This window comes from Poromitra crassiceps (assembly GCF_964638095.1).
Source record: "Poromitra crassiceps genome assembly, chromosome: 15".
Taxonomy (NCBI): domain Eukaryota; kingdom Metazoa; phylum Chordata; class Actinopteri; order Beryciformes; family Melamphaidae; genus Poromitra; species Poromitra crassiceps.
Genome location: NC_139634.1, coordinates 6,588,602 through 6,609,608, shown reverse-complemented (window position 1 = coordinate 6,609,608; position 21,007 = coordinate 6,588,602). Strand labels below are relative to the sequence as shown.

The window sequence follows — 21,007 nt, the reverse complement described above, 5'->3', positions numbered from 1 at the left end:
TTGTGCAGCCGATTCTATTTTATGGACACCTTAACTCGGACCCTTGGAAATCTTAACCTAAGGTGCTTTGTGCAACTGGGCCCAGGGTCTCTCTCTCTCTCTCTCTCCCCCCATACCCCCCCCCCCCTTTCCCCAGAGAAAGGAAGGGAGCTATGCTGAAATATTGTAGTGGTTTTCTGGCACTTTGACTCAACCACAAGTGAAGTATGGCTGCCTACAAGGTGGAATAAAAACGCAATATATTCACATAATAGTCTATATCTGGTTTTAATTGGTACATGAGATCCTTACCCAAGCAAAAACAGTCTGTCACAATGAGCACTCGATAGCAGGACAATTTTATTGTCATATTCATGATCGCACTTCTTCATGTCTTTTTGGTTTGTTTTTTTCTGTATAATTTCAGTAGAATCTACAGTCCAGATAACTTCAAGTTCATTACAAAATAAAGTCTTTGCAATAAATAAATATATAGATTTATATTTATACTTTATATGTAGAAAATAAATATATTGTACATCTCATAAATAGGATCACCCATATGTACACCTCAGCTGCTTGCATTTAATAATGTTCCTGACACTCTGAACATTACAAGTCACCATCCTTTTGAAAATCCATCGCTTATGCAGATTTTTTCTGACAACAGAAGTGCTTTTGTCCCAAGCTGACTCGTACGGAGATCATACAATTCCTACAAGATGCTACTGAAGACTTTTTATTATTTAAATGTGACGATCACGCGGGGCAAACCAAGTGAAGTGCGGGGGGTCGGGGGGGTAAGTGCTCTTTTATCTAGCAATGTCTCACATTGAACATATCGATTTTTCTTCCTCTTCCATCTTTGATTTAGAAGAGAACTGTGTTTTTAAGTACATCGGAGCCTTTAGTACCTCGCCATGCTAAGCTGTCATTGACAATGCATTTAGCACATAGTTTATTAACTACTCTATGTGTGTGCGTGTGGATTGTGCCCTCCAGTGAACTGGCATGCTAGCTTCAGGGTCAGCATAAACATAGTCTCGCTGGCCAGCCTCCTCTCCCTTCCGTCCGAGGAGTCTGGCGCCGCAGGTCTCCATAGTGGGATTGCGATGGGCGGCGCTTAGCGGCAGTGCCCTTGGAAAATAGTTTCAAACAATCCAATTTGCCGTTTTCAGCGTGTAGCAACGAGCTAGCGTGTAGGTTTCTGCCGTTAGCTTGCTAGCTAGTTAGCGTTGTTGTTTTCCCTGAGGCGGCAGGGCACTATTTACAGCGACACACAGGGAGGAGGGAGCGGAAGCCGCTCTGATTGACATGAGCCAATGACAGAGCTTCTTAAGCGGGGAGCGGAAATCCGGCAGCGTCTGAAACCGACGCCTCCAATGGGAGAGCAGAGTAGAGCAGGGGACGGTTTATCCCAGTTATGGAGACCTGCGGCGCCAGACTCCTCGGACGGAAGGGAGAGGAGGCTGGCCAGCGAGACGAGCATAAACATGACCATGACTGCGCATAATGCATGACAAATGAGATCTGCAATGCCCTCTGTCACCCAAGCTCTGAACAGTCTCTCTCGCTTACATGATGCTTGTTCTCTTCTTGGAGTTCTCAAAGTCGACCATTTTTAGTGCTTCTCAAAACCTGCTGGGGGGTTAATAACCCTGCTGGGGGGTTAATAACCCTGCTGGGGGGGTTAATAACCCTGCTGGGGGGTTAATAACCCTGCTGGGGGGTTAATAACCCAAATATCTTTCATCGCTGCACTCAAGTGGTTATTCAGGAGAAAGAGCAGCAGCACCTGCGGCTCAGATTCGATCGTCCTGATCCCGTAGCTGTGCGGGGTCACGCGGGGGCCCAAGGCTTAGCACCTCTCGATCATCTGCAGTGGTTTTAGAAGACGGCGTTCCCCTTCGCTCCGCTCTGTGGTCAGAGACGGACTAGCAGGAGCAAAGAAGCGACATCCAGGATCAAACGCAATGTTTACATCTGTGCTGTGCTTGGCAGCGGCCCCGGCATGCGGACACCTCAGGGGCAAACTGAGAAGGAAGGTTGAGAGGGTAAAAGAGTTCTGTCCCCAGGTCCCCAAACATCCGCACGCACAACCCCTTTCCCTCGGCCAGTTCTCCCAGTACGGGGCGCTGCTGCATGGTCACCTGTACTGGAACAGGTCTCTGTAGGCCTGAGGGATCTTCTCGATCTCCACCGGCCGGGGTAAGAAATGGGTGAGTTTCTGGTGCTTTTTAGTCCTGTTGCCCTCCCTGGGCGAGCCGTCCTTGTTCAAAGCGACGTAGTAGAAGCGTCCCGTGTCCGTGTGCTTGTACAGCGTCGACGCGTAGGTGTTGTACCAGTTCTCCTCAAACTGCTCCCTGAACACACATTCCGCTGTCAGCTTCTTCTGTCAGGGAGAGAGAGCATTACGTTAGTCATTATGCCAGAAGAATCCTGCTGATGTGCGATTGGTGGAGCAACAGTGGAGAAGATTTGACGGGTATATAGACGGTTTTAACTCGACAACAAAAACATTCTAAATTGAACCCCCGTCTCACGTCCTGTTGCAGTGTTTGCTACGGACAGAAAAGGGGGAAAAAACAACATTAAGGTGGAGGAGTGACTATTCCGTGAAAACCGTCTATACCTTCTTAGGCAACAGCCAAAAGATTGAAGAGACATCGAAATGTAACTTAGTTTATGTGTCAGTAACTTTTTTTGAGGGGGGGGGGGGTGTTGCGTGTTTTTGTGCTCATATAAGCTGAAATGAACCTCATTATGACAAAAGAGGGACAGTTATTACTAGTGACTTTTGGCTTTACATCCCAAACTTGCTCCTCGGACCTGTTAACCTTTCAGTGTGCACAGAGAACCATTTCCCTAGCTGTGACGCAACTCTCTCTCTCTCTCTGTCTCACATACAGCACACAGGCCTCTCTCTCTGTGTGTGTGTGTGTGTGTGTGTGTGTGTGTGTGTGTCTCTCTGTCTCACACACACACACACACACACACACACACACACACACACACACACACACGGCAGCTCTCTGGGCCTGGGCCTGCACTGACAGCGCAGTGTGAGCGATAGCTGAGGGTTCAGCAGGTGAGCGTGTGCTGGCTGAGTGAGCTGTGTGAGAACAATGGAAGACGTCGGCGCGAGAGAGAGCCGCTCTCCTGCCAAGACCAGTCAGTCACGCGGGCGGCTCTGCTGCAGCGACGGCCGGCGCCTTGGAGCTGCTTTGTGAGCGGGCCGAACCACCAGGCGGGTCTGGGCTATTTGCCATGATGGGGTACGGCGCGTTGTCTGTCCCAGGTCCCAGACACCCACGTTCCCACTCTCCTCCCGTCCCAGGTCCCAGACACCCACGTTCCCACTCTCCTCCCGTCCCAGGTCCCAGACACCCACGTTCCCCACTCTCCTCCCCTCTCCTCCCCTCCCCTGTTCTGCCTGAACACTCCTTCTCCTTGGACTGACTTGGGTCTTCTTGGCTTGCGGATGACATGGCACAATACGATAAAAAAGTTGTGGTTCGTCAGTCTCTCCTTTTTAACCCAGAGAATAGTTCTAGCAAGTATTTACGCAAGGCAGTCTCGCCATTGTCCCAAAACTGTGTAGCTTCAATTTCTTTTTTCTTTTCTTTTTTTTATGCCAGAAGCAATTTTGTTGATTATCTGTCGGGTACTGCTCGACTGCGTCTGTGTGGTGAAGGTGTTGTCTGTAAACATGGCCTTGGGGGCACATGACTGGGCCAGCGCCATCCCAACACACACACACACACACACACACACAGAAACCTCGCCAGATCAAAAGCCCGTCAAGGTCTGGCGGTTGTGAGACGGAAGCGCCCGTCTATACGCGTTTACCCCGGTATCGTCAAGCGGGTGGCGGTTTAGACCCGCTCCCCTTTGCCTCTCGGAGCCAGACAGACGTGTCTATAGGCCATCTCGGGCTCTGTCAGTCAGGTGACTCGGTCAGGTGTGCGATTACCCGATGACTGCCCCCTGAACCCCCTCACCCCCCGGGGTCAAAGCAGCAGGATGCCAGACTCTGATAGTGCGCAGTAACGATATCCGCAGTTTCAACATAATGGCCATGCTTAAAAGTGGCCTCTGTTCTGGGTTCTTAAGAGCCGGGGGGGGGGTCCGAGCCTGAGAGGCCCTCAGGTAATGCCCTGGGACACCTGATACGGGTAACCCTCACGTGCACCCCCCTACCCCACCCTACCCCCAACCTTATCTCTCTCTTCCTTTCTCTCTCTCTTCAATTCCCACCCCATGTGAGAGAGAGAGAGTTGAACAAAGTGAAATAAAACTAGAGTTTCCCAGATACTACACTTAGTGCTGCTGTAGTCTGTGGTCATATCTAGACTGTAGGTATACTGACAAGAGATTTCTATATTTTACATTTCAGTCCGATCTTGAGTCCAGCTGTGTGCACACACGGTGATCCGAGAACCTCTACCAACTTCACCAGCAGTCCATCTGAAGTGACTCCAAAACCTTCCTGTCTCTACTTGAGGGAAATATGTAAATATTTTTCCATATCAAAACTGAATGAAGAGGTTGGTTTCCTTCCTAGTGCTGCGCACAAATACACGGTATATCTTGGGGCATTTCCTTGAATCTCTTTCCCATGGAAACGAGTATACGGGGTCGTCGTTCTGCTACAGTTGTTTTGGCCCTGAAGGTCCACACCATTGAGATAGGTGTCTTTAGTCACTTACAGTCAACATACCGAAGAAAACGATGGTAAGCAGCAGGAAACGATGGCGATATGACGTGGATCGTGTGAGACTCCTACTTGTTTTGTCTGCCTGTGCTTTTCCTGTCTGCCGTGTATGAGAACCTTGATAAAGAGCTAACTTCCAGATGGCTTCTGTGTTTTCCCTGTGAAAAGCTCTTTATGAGAGATTAGTCTCAGGGGTGTAGTGGTAAATAGTAATAACGATAAGCCATCCTCTCAGAATCGCTTGACAATGTTGTGTGTCTGCAATCTGGAAAGCAACTCTTATAAAAGGCGTACTACTTCTGCAGTTACTAATGTGCCAGGCTTGTTGTGAATGACTGGGGCCAGAGGCGGGGCCGTGGGCCAGGGGGCGGGGTTTGTCAATGAAAGGAGGGGTTTGACTTACCGACCCATAGAGCTCTCCTTTCTCATTCATGCCGAGGTAGAGTCCGGCGTCCACGCCCCTGACGCTGACCAGACCCACCGCCAGGCTGATGAACTCCAGGATACCTGGGGTCAAACAGAACGGTCAGAGAAGCCCACAAACTGGAAACATTCAGGATTACAGGAAGCCTCCCTCCATTCATTCTGATGTCACAGTTCCCTGGTTTGGGAATGATATACTTTATTTTTTGCTCTGCTCCTAATTGCAAATGTGTGATGAGATCTGTTAGTATACAAAGCAAGTCCAGCAAAAGCCACTGACTCAAAAAGTTGCTATTCCAATGCCATACAAATTCAAATGATCTGAATCAGCTTGTTAAGAGATGATAATAGGAATGACAAACATATGGATTGGAATAGGAACAGATTTATCTTCCATAGCTTTCTTACATAATATCACATTTGTTTTCACTTTGTGGACTAAAGACCCCCCATCACTCTGTCTATCACAGTGGGTTGTGGAGACTGTAAATTTGTTGTTCCTGCTGCTCTGACATGGTTTACCGAGAAGCAACACTTTTATGTAGCTGAAATGTGAGGCAAGTCGGCAGAGGACCGCTGACTCAGAGGAAATGACAGTAAAGTGAGTGTCTATACTTCAAAGGGAGAGCTACGACCGCTATAATTAAAAGCTATTAACCGTTGTGATGCAAAGGTTTAGTCAGAGAGAAGAATACAGCTGGGCGCCTTTTGGACTGGCATGGGCCAAACATCTAGCCACCTGGTCCCCATCTTCCTCCTGCCTCCATCTGATGCCAGAGAATGACAGAGAAGATCCCTCTCTTCTTTTTTTGTGTGGACTTGAGTGTATCCCATCCCTTTAATCAAAGCCATGGCTTCCTTCCTTGCAGCTCTGACAAAGACCTTGCATTTTAAAGCTAAGTGAAGCCAGAAACAAACACACACGGACCACCCAACCCTGTAAACCGGCTTGTTTTGGCTGAAGAGTGAACATTAAACCTTGCCTGAATTCCACACTGGTCATGCTTTAATTTAGAGTTATTCCGCTCTCTTCCCGGCGAGCGACGCTCCAGCTGCACCTGTGAGATGACTGCATGGATATGAGGCGCGGGAAATGTGCGTGTCTGCCCTCTGACCTCATTTGTTTATCATTCTGACGCAAACCACGCCTCGAGCGATTTATATTAATACCGTAGTAGTATAATCAAGGCCGCGTGTGCGCGCCCGTGTGGGAGTCGCCTCGTCGGTCGACGGAGACGCGCGGCGCGGCTGTACGTATAGGCGCTGCTTGTTTGTGGGAGACACCTGCGCCCCACACGCAGCGGCCGGGGGGATTGCCGTTAAAGGTGTGTGGCTTTGCTTTCCTTGCAGACCCGGGTGACGGTGACGCACAAACATCCCCAACACCTGACGCGACCAATCATCAGGGACGCAGAGGGTTGAACTCAATACCCAGAGTTGCACATTCATCTTTATTATCTATATTTATAGTATAGCTTTACACCACACTGTAGCCTATATCAAAGTGGCAAAATAGGATTAACGATTTTTAATACTGAATTTTGTTTATATTGATCAATTTCTTTGCCTGAATGGAGATGATCACGAGTGGAGGAGGAGGTCATAGTTTACCCAACTCTAAATCTATCCTAATATAGCCTATAACTGTGAGAAGTGATAGGATAATTATGGCAAAAGTAGCCTAGGTTTCTCTTAATCTGTTTATGGTAAAATGATGTATGAAAAAAATCTTTGATATTGCAAATCTCCCAGCAGGAAAGTGCCTCCACTCGTGCGCTCACAAAACAGTGAACTTGGAAAAGGCCGGGCGCGGCGGGGTAGTAATGATAATGAACTGCGCTCACCAAATCTGCTGTGGTCCTGTCTTGTCCCATACACTGTCCCATTGGGGTATATCTCCAGCTGAAAGCCTGTTCTGCAGTAGAGCTGCCGCCGCCTCAGGATCCCTTTGAGGTGCCCGAAATCCGTGAGCGACCCCCGCTGCAGCCTCCCTTCAATCTGCCCCAGTCGCTCATTCAAGCCCACTGGCGGCGACTCCGGCGGCAGAGGCATATTTCCGAGTGAGGGAAAGCTTTGTAAATCCAAATCGATTGTCCCCAGAAAAGCTCCGACCTCTGCCATGGTGTGCAGCTGTCAAACTGTACGAAGGCGATTTAAATGTATACGGCGTCTTAAGGAGGGAAAAAGTTTACAGTGCAACGCAGAAGTCCAATCCATATACGCACAAAAGCGTACCCAGCGCGCCGTGCTCCTCTCTCTAGCCGCAGTAGACCTCCGAGTCCTTTCAGTTCATTAATCGTCCTTGACTATATTCATCAGTTTGATATCTCTGTTTATCAGATGGAAAGACCCTATTATATACATACTCCCCACGCATTCTCACATTGGATATTCAAATACAAGCCACGCCTGGCTGGCATCCCTTCTTACGCGCATCACTTTCCTTACTGAATGTGCACTTTCAGTCCAACTTTGACTATTGATGATGCCGCGCTGTCTTCGCCTCTGTCACTGCTCTCCTGAAAGCTGCTCTCTATCTCCCGACCAAACCAATCCAAGCCGAGGAGGATCTTCTCGCTGCTGCTGCTGCTGCTGCGCTGTCGACTGCGGTCCGAGGGTCTCTGAGAAAACCACATAGCCTATACCCAAAGGCAGGGAACTCTGGCAATAGTTTGTGGTGCATTAAAATGCCGCTCAGATGCGCAGACATCATTGTTAAAAACACAAATGGTAGTTGACGCAAGAGCCGAGAAGCTACATGTTTCACAAATCTGTACCGACCATTCCCACCACCAAGTTAATCCATAATTTACACGCAGTGGTTTTTGGTCACACACCACAGCTGCAGCCTACGCACTGCGCGCGTCCCCTCTCCTCAACGCTGTCCTGGAGAGAAAAAGAAAATACCAGGCGCACATTTCTCCCACCAAATTATCAAAAGAGTCTGCGCATAATCTCAAGAGAAATCCAGTCTGCTGCACAAGTGTCAGTGCAAAACCACTGCAGTTGTTTTTCAGGAGAGCATTTTCTCCACCTCCTTGTTGGGAGCAGGTGCTTCCTCGCCCCTCTGCACAAAGTTTGCAATGTGCTCCAACAAACCAGCAGTTTAACCACTAGCACTACAGGCAAGGAAGGGGAAAAAAAAAGGAAAAATCCAAAGGCTGATGACGTGCAGTATCAAATCTGAATGCCTGGTGCAGAGGCTGCCTGGACGGTCCTATAAGAGCTAATACTGTACCCCAGGTCTCCAACATTCATCACAGTTATTAAAGCAATAAAGATTGGTCAGAATCCCCAAAATGTTGACTGACTTTGGTCCTATAATGGTTTGAAAAAGGTTGATCTCTCTGCTCTAACTGTAACCTACTCTGTCTGGAGTTTATTGTTTACACATCATTTAGTGGAAGTTTAGTCTAGTCTAGCTATTTATCACAGTCAATATGCCATCATGTCATATAGCCTACCGGACACAACCTTTTCTTTATTTTTTTTTACTATTTTGCCGATTTTAGAATAATACCAAAGAACTCAAAACTATTAAATGACACAAATGGAATTATGTAGTAACCAAAAAAGTGTTAAACAAATCAAAACTATGTGATATTTAAGTAGCCACCCTTTGTGGAAAGACAATGGCTTTGGAAAGAAATTCATAAAGGCATCAACTTCACCATTTCCTTTCCTATTCCTTTAGATCAAAATATCTTTCAGACAATGAAAAACCGTACATTCAATCAAGTGTGTTCAAACTTTTGACTGGCAGTGGGCATCATAGGCCTACTGCATCATATATACTAGATCATATAGGCCTTTTTTTTATATGAGTTCAGACCCCCCCCCCCCCCCCCCCCCCCCACACACACACACACACACACTTACCATGTTGAAAATCAGTGCATCGGTCTACCCACTTGCTCTTTTCAGGGCGCTGCGTGTCAATGTTTCATGATCAAATCCATTCCGCTTGCTTATTGAGAGAATGGCCAAATCAATTAAATGCTGGTGACACAAATTTGCAAGGTGACCAAGGAATGAGTCAGGAATGAACTGCTAATGAACAGTTAAGAGGGAGATCCTGAATGACTCAGATTCAAGTACTACACAATGATAAGTGACTTACTAAGAATAGACTGTTAGATACCATGTTAATAATAACTGATTTGATTTGTGTAGCACCTTTCTAGACACTCAAAGCGCTTCGCATATCACGGGAGGGAATTCAACTCATCCACTGAGGTTTCAAAGTTCCATGATTGGAATTTGGAAACCCTCATTAGTGTTTTGCTTGCACCTGTGTTTATCCTGCCTTTTCGACACAAAATGGCCCCCGTGAAAAGGGTCTATTCTGAAGGATGGGATCATTCACACATTGAAATGTGCATGCCATGCACATCAGCCAAGAGTTTCAACATCTCCATTCACTCCAATGGACCAGTTTTTTACTCTCAAGAGTTCCAGGAAGTAAAGTCCTGGATTAAGCAGTACTGTCGAGACGAGTTGCAGCAAAATGGACAGTTTGTGTTGTAGCCTACTTTGAAAGTTTTTTCCCCTTGAATCAAATTGTACATTATCAGCTTAATTTTAGCATTCAAAAGTAGCGCGAGACCCTTTCCTGGCTGTTCATTGGCTAATGGGTCACGCATTTTGGTCCTCCGCTGACGCCACTCTCTCTAGTCAATCCAGCTGGCTTGCATCTCCCTGTAACGAGCGCGCTGCTAACGTTAGCATGGATGCTATGTGCTAAATGCTAAGGTGGGTGGGTTACATGCACACTGTTGCCACAAAAATGTTCAGGAAATTGTTAACTTACCGAAAATTAAAGCTTGGCATTTAGCTAACTAAATGTTTGTATTTTGTTCGCCTGTAAAACAAGAAAGCTGAACGTTATGAGACAGCATCACTAAAGTTTTCCCCCTTTTTTCCAAGGCTTTCCACTAGCTAAGAAACACTAACGTTAGCTTACATCGGTACATTTTGGTTGGCGATCTCTGACGGTTCGATATGTTTGCTCCCCCAGACAACATGGAACACAACCCCCCCCCCCTAGTGCTAGTGCACTGCTAGCCTGGTTATCAGTTAATTGCAGCTAACCGCTCAGAGCTCCCTGTTTGACAAATAAAAGCCTCGCTGGCCCATGTATAAACTGTACTGTAGCCTACTGTAACTGGCGTATCAAATTGTTTGCAGTTGCCATGACTGCTGCATTAATTTCTGCCACTCGAGATAATTAGCTCTGAAAGCTCAGTTCATGTGCATACGTATGAAGTGAACAATGTGTCAATGAAATTCATCCTCCTTGCCCCAGTAGTAGCCTACTGTTAGCTAGATGTTGACCAATTTTAACAATTTCTTTACCGTGCACAATGCACATTATATAGACTACACTACACAATCATAGAAAGTCCGTTTGTGTCACCCCCTATTATTATTATTATTATTATTATTATTATTATTACTATTATTTATTTTACACTTACGTAACATGCTTGACTAATCTACGTTTTGAAGAGTTTGGCCTGCTTGGGACTTTGGGTACTCTAATGTCACAGCCTGGTGCTTCAGAGTCAGTTGTATTTACATTCAGTATGACTTGTGATTATCAATTGTAAAGAATAGATAACGTTACTGCTCAATAAATAATGATCACTCCATCACCTCTCTTAACATCTAGGCGCTTCAGAGTGAAGCATGGGGCAGAATGCAGGACCAGTGGAGAGAGTTCCATTGCTGAGGTGAGGTGAGGTGAGGTGAGTGATGAAAGGAATTTAACCATTTAGAACCACCTGTTAAAATGCACCAAATACAGGAAATCTTTACAGCTGGGTTCTTAACATGGTTTTGGTCTATATCGCTACAACTGTCTGGGGGTAACTTTTTATATAACTCGCCCGTTTGGAATAAAATAGACCATAGAAAATGGGGTGATTGACAGGTCGCCCGTCCAGTGATCGCGCAGCTTGCCGATCACGGACCAATAGCAAGGCGGAGCTGCGGCTCTGGGAAACTCCCATCTCACGTGAGGTGCGCAAGGACTCAACCCATTCCCCCCCACTCTGCTGACGAAAAATCAAGATGGTGACGACCACCACTTCAACTCAAAACAGGAGCCCAAAATCTGTCCATATTTTTTAGATCAGTGCTCGGAACACAATGTGAGTTCACGTGACCAGATGGTTCACCAGGCTAGAGATTAAGCACATTGTCCACACATTGATGAAATAGATATCCTTCATCAACACTGAAATGTATGATCAAACTGCTTGATTGTGATTCATACGGCAGTTAAAAATGACCTGAATCCGACAACGAGTGGGCTTATCTGAGTATATCTCCTCCCCTCCACTCCTCACTCGCTGCCAGCCGAAGCCAAAGTGCTGCTGCTGCTCGTCCTGAAGTGAACAGTGATGTCAAGCATTTCATATGTCAGGTGCACGGCGAGCTGTGTGATCACGCTGAAGAGCTGGACTTGAAAGAGAAGAACAGGGCGAGAGCCACAACAGGAATAATGAATAATAGGTATAATTTATGATTGAATGGGGGATTTCATATCTTTTCTGTGCACAATGGCGCGGCAGGCCCCGACTCGCAGATAAAACGCAGTCGTTTAATAATAGACAAGACTTGATTTCTGCGAGGAACGAAAGGAAAACAAACTCCAGGAGTGTTTTAATTAGTTCACCGTTCTTGAGATATCAGTGACAGCTGGGTGGGTGGGGAGGGGAGGGTTAGGGCATGATTGCATCAATAACACGATTTAACTATTAGACATGTTATGTTAGACCTCCTTCAAACTGTTTTCGGAAACCCCCTTCCTCGGGGGGAGTTCTCTAGCTGCTCATCACAAGCAGCCTTTCTCTGCAGAGAGCCCGGGCCTTTCTGACATGACTCAACACACTCTCGCTTCCACAAACGATGACAAATAAGTGAACGGTTGATCTTGAACGTGCATAAATGGTGTCGTTAGTATATCTCTATGATTGGGTAAAAAGGCGTTGATTACTTTCACCCCTTGCTTTCAGCGGATGCATTAAAGGAAGGGTTCACTCAAAAATGAAAATTCTGTCATCATTTAACTCACCCTCTTGCTAAATGACACACAGGTGAAATTTGTTAGTCCATATAACACACAGGCAGGTTGCCAGCATCTTTTATAGGACGAATCAGCGTGACGTCACTTGCCACCCAGAAATGCGGAACCCCACGGCAGTTAATAGTATGAGTTGTGCCAAACAAACGTTAATATCTCAAAAACTATACATCACATTGCTTATATTTTTGACATTCTGAGTGAGAGCAGAAGTAGCTCAAGAGTGTGATGTATAATATATACATGTCGTGTTAAAGTTGTGTGAACTGTCGCAGTTTTCAAAATGTAAACAGAGTTAGCCGGCTAGAGCAGACACGCCTCGCGCCACTTGGGCTCCATAGGGTTCCATTGCCGTTGCCACCCAGTGACGTGGTTTGTTTACCAAAATGCTGCTCGGCTGATCCCTCGTATAGCAGACAAAAACAGACAAACAATCCCACTCTGAAAAGAAAGACTTATACACTATTATTAGTTGCAATTCAATCAGCTGTTAATATTGGCACTAATTTACACCGTAAATAATTTATAAATTATAAATTTACGGTGTAAATATAGGTCTTTTTGGCACTCTGAAGAACTGGTCCCCAGCACTGACTTCAGTTGTTGAAGGCTGCTATGGAGTTGTGCTAACAATCCCCCCCTGTCTGTTATGTGGACAAACGTCACCTGCGGTTCAACTAGGGCTGTGAATACATATATATATATATATATATATATATATATATATATTAGGGCTGTGAATCTTCACTGGCCTCACGATTCCATTCCATTACCATTCATCTGTCTTCGATTCGATTCCACGATGCATCACGATGCATCTCGATACAGTAAGTAGTATGAAATTCTCAATTTTCTATATTATTTACTGCACATGGCTACTTTCTCATCAATTAATACAAGCAGTCAGATAAATATCAAGTCCCTTTTTTACTTAGAAAGTTCTTTAAAATCTGAACGTCAACAGAAATTTCAACATAAACGATTCAGCGATTCATCTGTCAACGATTCGATCCGATTCACACGTCCGCATCGCGACGCATCGATGAAACGATTAATTCTGACACCCCTAGTTTCAAGTGGCATGAGGATGGGGCGAGTAGACGATGACAAGCCTTCATTTCTGTGTGAACTGTTCCTTTAATTTGTGTGGCGACGCCGGGCACAGTCCACGTGGAGGCAGATGTGACTGGCTGGGCGGAGCTACAGGGATACAGTACTGCTGCACGCTCTTTCTCACTGCTACTAATTATGCCACTATAAATCTTAGGGGTGTGTTGAAGTCAGAGGAGGAGGGACAGTGGCTTTGAGCCGGTGCTGCATATGAAAGGTGGCGGTGGTGATGAATGCCCCCGGTGGCGGTGGTGATGAATGCCCCCGGTGGCGGTGGTGATGAATGCCCCCGGGGGCCTCCTCGTTGATGAATTGGGCGAGGGGGTTGACGAGGAGTCAGGGATGCTCGGGCTTTGTGCGAACAGACAACCAGGGCCCTTCGCTGCCGGGCAGGATGAAAGGGGGGATTCGTCTCAGGACAGGGATTAAAGAAAGGAGAGAAGAGAGCGAGAGAGAAAGAGAGAGATTGAGCAAGTGGAATGGAGTAATACAGAATTAAAAACACGCCCCCAACCCTCCTCCCCCTCTTTCCTCTCTGTGTGTACATCAACAAAACGATGTGTTGAAGAAGACGCTGCTTGCTCACACAGGAATTGTCAGGTGAAAAATCGAGAGGTGGTACATTTTGATTTTCTTTTTTTTTGGTAGCTATTAGAAGTACATCTGTTGCTAGTCAGGTATATTTTATAGTTGACATGGCAGATTTATGGCCGCAGACAAAAAAAAAAATCCAGAGTTAAAATGTTCCCATATGCTGAGAACCTGCCGAGGATATAGACATGAAGATAATGACCTCAAGTGCACGGCTGGTCGGCTGCAGCTTTGAAGTTGCTCTCCCATGAGTCACACACAGAGAGAGAGAGAGAGAGAGAGATGAAATTGAAAATGAAGTTACACTCTTTGCGATGCGAATTGGGGCTAATAAGCGCCTCACCTGTTTATTTGGATTAGACAAACTTCAGATGTGTGCTCTCTTCAGACAGGTGACTCCTCTCTTCAGAGAGGTGAGCAAAGGTCTCCTTGGAAAAACAAAGACGGAGCATGTTTTACACACAGAAATGTGTTGTGTGAGTGCCGCGCGCAGCAGCACACCAGGGGCGTTTGTCTGTTTTTAAACATGAACCATCGTTAGGTTGAGGCAATGTGCTGTGACATTTGTCTTGTGATGGGAGCTGGTATACATATATATTTTATTTGTGCAAATTCCTCAGTGCACTGCTCAAAAATATGCAGACTTCTGCCAGTGAAGAATGTGAGTCTCTGGAAACAGAGGCCCCCTCTCTCTCTCCACCACCACCGTCCCCGTGTGCTGGTTGAAGTGGAGCCAGTCGCAGTCGCCTTCTTCTTCTCCTGTGATGGATGCCCAGTTTAGGAAGAGGCCAGAAGAAGGCCTCCTGTTGCTCCTGATGGCTCAGGCGTAATCATCAGATCTGGGATCAGGTTCCTCCCAACCCCTCTTAACCTCGGCCAAGCAAAGGGGATGAAGAAACGGCTGACTCCACGTCAGTGGCTATTAGGAACGAGAGCTCGTGTCTCATCCATACCACCCAGTTAACAAGGCCACCGCAGGGGGTCGAACCCCCGCGGCCCCCGGGGCCGGGCCAGGCGACGCGGGGGCGCGGGCGGAGCAGCAACAGTGTGCGAACTGTTGAGCGTATAGCAGAGCAGAGCTCCAAAATCCCAGAGAGGCAGAGAGGATATCATCTGTTCTTATTTTACCTTTTGTCAAGCGGCATGTGGAAAATGATCTTCACTGTGAGTTATTTGCAGAGCTGGATTCCGTGTTATTTCATTCCCTAGCAGAGACATAACAGAGAGGGTCTCCTCTTTCACGCAGGTGGTCCCCCAGCCTTGTTCAAGGGCGCTGTGCGCGCCGGGGCAAGGGGGGGGCGGGGAGGGGAGGGGTGGAAGACACAGACAGATGCATGCGAATTTAGGTAATGGTGTAAGATTTCAGCGCCTGCTTTCCTTGGCCGCCCCGTGTAAAGATAGTGTTAATTAATTTGTTTGCTTTGCTTTCAAGCACTAACGAATGGAGCCCCGCAGGTTTTGAGAAGCCACTCGTACGAAGGAACACAGTCAAAACCAACGTTTGCTGTACAAATTGGTTGCACATGTTCATGACACACCGACAGAGCTGTCTGTCCCACTGGGGTTCTTCTGTTGTTGTCTTGATGGGAAAACCTCGATAGGAGGTTTCTAACTTTAAGCCTCCAAGATTTTGGTTGAGCGGTTAATTATCCATAACTCCAAAACCACAAGTTTGCAAGCATGGCTGTTTCATCGGATTGAAATATAAACTGAAATGTTAAAGTTTATATCCCACCGTTTTTATGTCCTCCCTCCCCTATCCATGATATCAAGTAAGGTGTTGAAACTTTTTGCTGATTTGGGCGATGTTCCCCTGTTGAGCCACTACACTTTCTCATGATCGATGACTGGACTTCTCATACGGACAGTTTGACCTTTGACATCACTTTGCGTGTGACACAAAAATGACGAAACTGGCCATGGTTCAGTACTGAGTCAATGCCGAGCACAACCCTCGGTATCTGAACCTCTGGATCCTGAGCGATGTTCCACCTGTCCGTCCGCGGTGATGATGATGACTGAGGTGCGGCGTAACGGTAACAGCAGCAATAACAGCTCACGTTGTGTTTCTGGGTCTCTGGGAGGTTCTGCGGTGTGTGACTCCGGGCCTTTTTCGGAGCAGAGAGTGTATATGCGCGATCATGATCCTGCCTGATGAGGGAACGGGGCCCTTCAGAACGAGACTATTATTCTTACTGCAACACAGAGCAGGAATCTACCCTCAAACAGATGTTCGGAGCCCTTTGTAGAACCTCTGGCACGGAGCCCAACCCTACCTATCTGCACAGCTATTTACATGGCAATCCAGCTGCTCGGCCTCCCTCTCTCTCTCCCTCTCTCTCTCTCTCTCTCTCCTTCTCTCTCACCCCCTCTCCATCTTTCTCCCTCTCACGCCTCCCCTCACTCTTACACCCCTCCCCTTGCTTTTTCTCTCTCTCTCTCTCTATCTCTCTCTCTCTCTCTCTCTCTCTCTCTCTCTCTCTGCGTCTATACGTTTACAATCTCGCCCTCCCCCCACACACACACTTTCCCATCATTGCTCCTTCTCCCTCTTCTGCCCCCGTACTGTTTGAAATGGAATACCCGTTGGGGTATAAACTTTGATCAATCAAACTTGCTAATTTGTTTAGCTGAAGAGACGGCGACATACCGACGCAGGTTTGGTTACAGCAGGGGGGGGGATGAAAAAGGCCAGGCGTCGTGTATCTCAGAATATCTCCGCGCTGACGCAAACCTTTACCCCGCACTTTATATTTAGTCGTCCCCCCCCTTCACAGAAAAGCCAAATATATCGTGAAAACCTGTAGGCTACCTGCGACGTTGACTTATCGTCCCCTCTGGTCGAAGTAAACGCGCAAGGAAAGGATTCTTAATGAGGGCCGTTCTCGGAATCAGAGTTTATATTTGGTTTCCCACAAATCTTGCAAGGTGTTATAAAAGGCTTTGCACTTCTATTTTAGTCGGCATGGCCTCTGGTGCGTGCGTGTGTGTGTGTGTGTGTGTGTGTGTGTGTCTACAGTAAAGTAATTTGTTACAATATCAACAGTTCAGAGTAACTCCCAGCGGGAGCCAAGCTGTGGTTGCTAGAAACAGTGGGGGAAGTGTGGATAGACCAAGTTGTTCTATACACAACGCGTCGTGTTTAATCCGCTTGTTTGGGACCGTCCTTGGCTTTCCGGTGTTATGCCGAGTTTTGCACCCCCGCCACCAAATGCATCCCCACCTCACAGGAGCATATTGCAATGATTCATACGGCAACGTAAATGTTTCAAAACTATATAATCTTCTGGTAGACGTGACCTCCAGGCCAGGAGGGGGGTCTGACCTGGCTCACGGAGACCGACTTTGATGCGTAAAATCCGCATCGAGGTGACCCCCCCCCATAGTGACACTGCATGAAATAGGCCACGCCCATCACGGGGGAAAGCTCTCTGTTCACTTCCACACACCAGCGTTATTTTCCTTGAATTAAACATAGCTAAAAGCTGTTGTGTGGTGGGCTGCGCAGACAACAAATGTAAAAAATCGCCAATTAAAGTTTGTTTGTACTCCCGAGCAAAACAAGGAAGCCATTGAGAATTGGCGAGAAGACAAATGTGGATCTAGCTGTCAAGGAAGTAAGTTGGAGTGTTCATCTTCCGTATATACGATCTTTGTGTGCAAGACGCGACCATAGGAGAACGCCAGGGGGGGGGGGGGGGGGGGGGGGGTTTGTTTTCCCCAGTTTTGGGCGTGGCTTCTGAATGATGACGCGCTCCGCAGTGCCTCTATGCTGGGGCTCTCTCCTGGCTCATGGAAGCCGACTTTGGTGCTTAAAATCTGGGTACAGGTGACCTCGAGGCCTGAGGGTCTCACCGGGCTTATGGAGGGGGACGCAGATCTCGGCGGTTTGTTCCTGCTGAGATTTGCATTCCTATTTTGAAGTAAAAACAGTCATGATCACCGTGGCATAACTGAAGCATCAGCTGATCAGTCTGCTCCTCATCAGCTGATCAGTCTGCTCCTCATCAGCTGATCAGTCTGCTCCTCATCAGCTGATCAGTCTGCTCCTCATCAGCTGACAGCTTATCGCTGATCAACCTGCTAATGAAAGAGAATCCAATCAAAGTCCAGTGGGGCGGTGATGCTGGCTGGCCCCCGTCAGTAGAGGGTGCTGATGTGCTCCCCTTTCCTGAGCTCAGCCAACACAACAAGCCTGTACATTGCCTCATATCATGCAATGTCACGCTATGACAAATAGAGACAATTAAAGTGGAGAGTTCAGGCCGGGGTGACGACGCAGGTCATCTCTTCAAACTTTGTTCTTTCAGACATTCCCAAGTATCACGATGCCGAATGCCGAGTGGAGAGCAGTTGTCTCACTCTTCCAGTATGATCTGTAATCAAGGCCCTGCCTCAGCTTCTGACGTAGCTCCTGCTGTTATTCCCCCCTGCTCTTGTTGACACAAGTGAACACTGAGATCTGGCATATTACTGATGGTAATTTTCTCTCCAGAGTGATTTACAGTTTGGGGTGATTGTGTGGGCCTGTGCACGAGAACGTTGAAAGTTTGTTTACCAACCAGGATTAACAGAAGGCACGTCGACATTAAACAGTTCCTCTCGTTGACATCAATGACTCCCAGAGACATTTTAATTGGCTTAAAGTGATTTTTGGCAAATGGGGAAACACCAAACAAACTAATAGGGGCAGCGAGTTCATTGTTGGTTTGATTTGTGTTGGGAGGCTAATTCGGGAGAAGAAACCACAGAAAAACCCACTGTTTTTCATCTTGACTCTCATGTGTCTTTGATGTTATGGGGGGCAAATAGTTGTTAGGTTGAGGCGGTCTCTCCCACTGCCAGAAACAAGGCTGGAGGCTGAGACAGGTGCACCGCGTTCATCACATCCCGATGGAGGAGAGCGAGGCCAAAATGTTGTTCTCAACATATTGGAAGTGTTTGTTAACAGATGTAGACATGTGTGCTGGCAAACGTTACCTCACTTTGTCCAGAGAGAGAGAAAGGATGGGGTGGAACAGGAGAGTATGGAAGGCAACGTTTAATTTCCAACGGCACGCAGGACATCGAGAGAGAGAGAGAGAGAGAGAGATCAAGAGTAAAGGGTCGTTAATCAAGATTTAAATTGATGGTGATTCAAAAAAAGAAGAAGACTGGGAGACGCAAAAAAACTTCTGTGTGAGCCTGTTTTTAGACTGTCAATCTAGCCTGAGAGAAAATGTTGGAGACTTTGTTTATTCCGAGGTTCTGAGTAGAATCACCAGCTGCAAATTGTGCAAAACCACAAGCAGGTTAAGGATTTTCCCTCAGGAAATCTTTTTTATCCCATGTCTGTCATACTTTTCAAGCATGTCTTAGTCGCATATGTTCCTCCCGGTGCTCCTCTATCTGTGTTTGTATCATCACATGTTCCTCCCAGTGCTCCTCTATCTGTGTTTGTATCATCACATGTTCCTCCCAGTGCTCCTCTATCTGTGTTTGTATCGCAGCTTGATTCCTCGTGTAAGGTCATGCAGCTCCAGCTGGCATCAATATGGCAGAGGGCTTTCTTCTGTCTGAGTCCAGCGCTGGAAAGTTATATTCATCGGCCTAATCAGTTTAAAAGATAATGAAAACAGAGATTGTTTACAGAGATTAGGCCCTTTGGAAATGGAGTAATCAGTGCTTTGAAAAGGGCACTGACAAGAGGCGGGCTGGATTACTTGTCTGTAGCAACCAAGCAACGTTCTCCTCGACCTCTCCATCTCCAACAAGCTCTCCCAGCCCCTGATGTCATCGCAGATAGAAGATAGAATACCTTCTCCTCTCCTCCTCTCCGTTTGCTCCTCTTTAGCGGAATGAAATTACTCAACGTTCCAACAGACGGGGCACCTGTCAACCAGATGTGTTTGAGTAATGAACAAAGTGTAGGGTGAAGTAAGTGTTTTGACAAAAAATGTTCAGAGAAAAATTAATCGCTGGCTTCATTTCTTCATGACCCTATTGTTTTATACGCGCGGCGATTTATGTGGCAACGGATTGTTTCGTTTCAGGGCAGAGATGCTGCAGCTGAACACCCCCTTCCTGCTGGACGCGACGGTAAGAAAGCACTACACTTTAATATTAGATCACATTAGATCTAATCACTAATTAGATTAACTAAACTACACTAATCCCCAGCTCAGATCCAGCTCTTGAAATATACGCGACATTTGATGCCTTCATATAAGCATGTGGCTTATATACACATTTTGCAACAGAGGCCATATCAGCCAGAGACGATTAGTTTGTTTGTTTGACAGGATCGGGTTTAAATTGTGTGCCTCACATAGTGTTGTTTGTTGGCAGGAGGCGGAGCCATTCGATCCGGTTCCGCGTTTTATTGATCGGAGAGACACATGGGGCCCCCGGGTTTAATTGGGGAGGGGTTCCCTCATAAGTGCGCACCCCCAGAACGCCATGAAAGTAATTATCAGTATCTCACATCTCCTCGAGCAGGGGAACATATGTTTGGGATTTGGGCCTTAGTGGTTGCCCCATCACCACCAGCCAAAGAGAGCTTGTATCTTTCTCGCTAACTGGGCACGCAGCAGTACAAGCTTGTATATAGCAGCATGTCTTCCAACGGGGATAAGATCGGCGGGCGTGATAGATGAAGGGGTTCGTGTCCAAACGCCACGGAGAAGATAGCGGGTCTGATGTGCCAGGGGCAAGAGAGGTAGAACATGGCTCCTCTTGGCTCAGGAGTTAGCGTCTGCATCTGCCTTGGCTCAGGTCTTTCTCCTGCCAAACAGGCTTGTTTGTACCTTGTGAATAATGGAAAAACCCGAAGTAAATTTCCATCTTCATCAATCTACCTCTTTTTTTCAGGCAACAGCTGAAACACTCAATTCATTAAATTCTTAAGTTTCCCCTGTGTATTGCAAGCATTCGCTGTGAACACGCTCATGTAGAAGAAGTCGGTATGTTGCAGGCCTGAAGCAAATGTGTTCGGTGGCTCTGTTTCCCCTCAGAGGGATCAGGAAGACGAGAGGAGGAGGGATAGGCCTGGAGACGAGAGGATGGGTGTGAATTCATTGTCTCAGTCTGAGTCCACTTTTGGCCAGAGAAACCCTGGCCCTCCG

At 47.0% G+C, this 21,007-nt stretch overlaps 1 protein-coding gene across 1 annotated transcript; it reads right to left on the bottom strand.

Moving 5' to 3' along the window:
* Nucleotides 1-1,591: 1,591 nt before the first annotated feature.
* fgf16 (fibroblast growth factor 16) lies at nucleotides 1,592-7,635 on the bottom strand. The gene is made up of 3 exons (XM_083651348.1): nucleotides 6,961-7,635; nucleotides 5,097-5,200; nucleotides 1,592-2,371 (listed from the first exon to the last, which is right to left on the bottom strand). The coding sequence occupies exons 1-3, from the start codon at nucleotides 7,235-7,237 to the stop codon at nucleotides 2,126-2,128; spliced, it is 627 nt and encodes a 208-aa protein (XP_083507474.1). The 5' UTR covers nucleotides 7,238-7,635; the 3' UTR covers nucleotides 1,592-2,125.
* Between the last annotated feature and the right edge of the window lie 13,372 nt (nucleotides 7,636-21,007).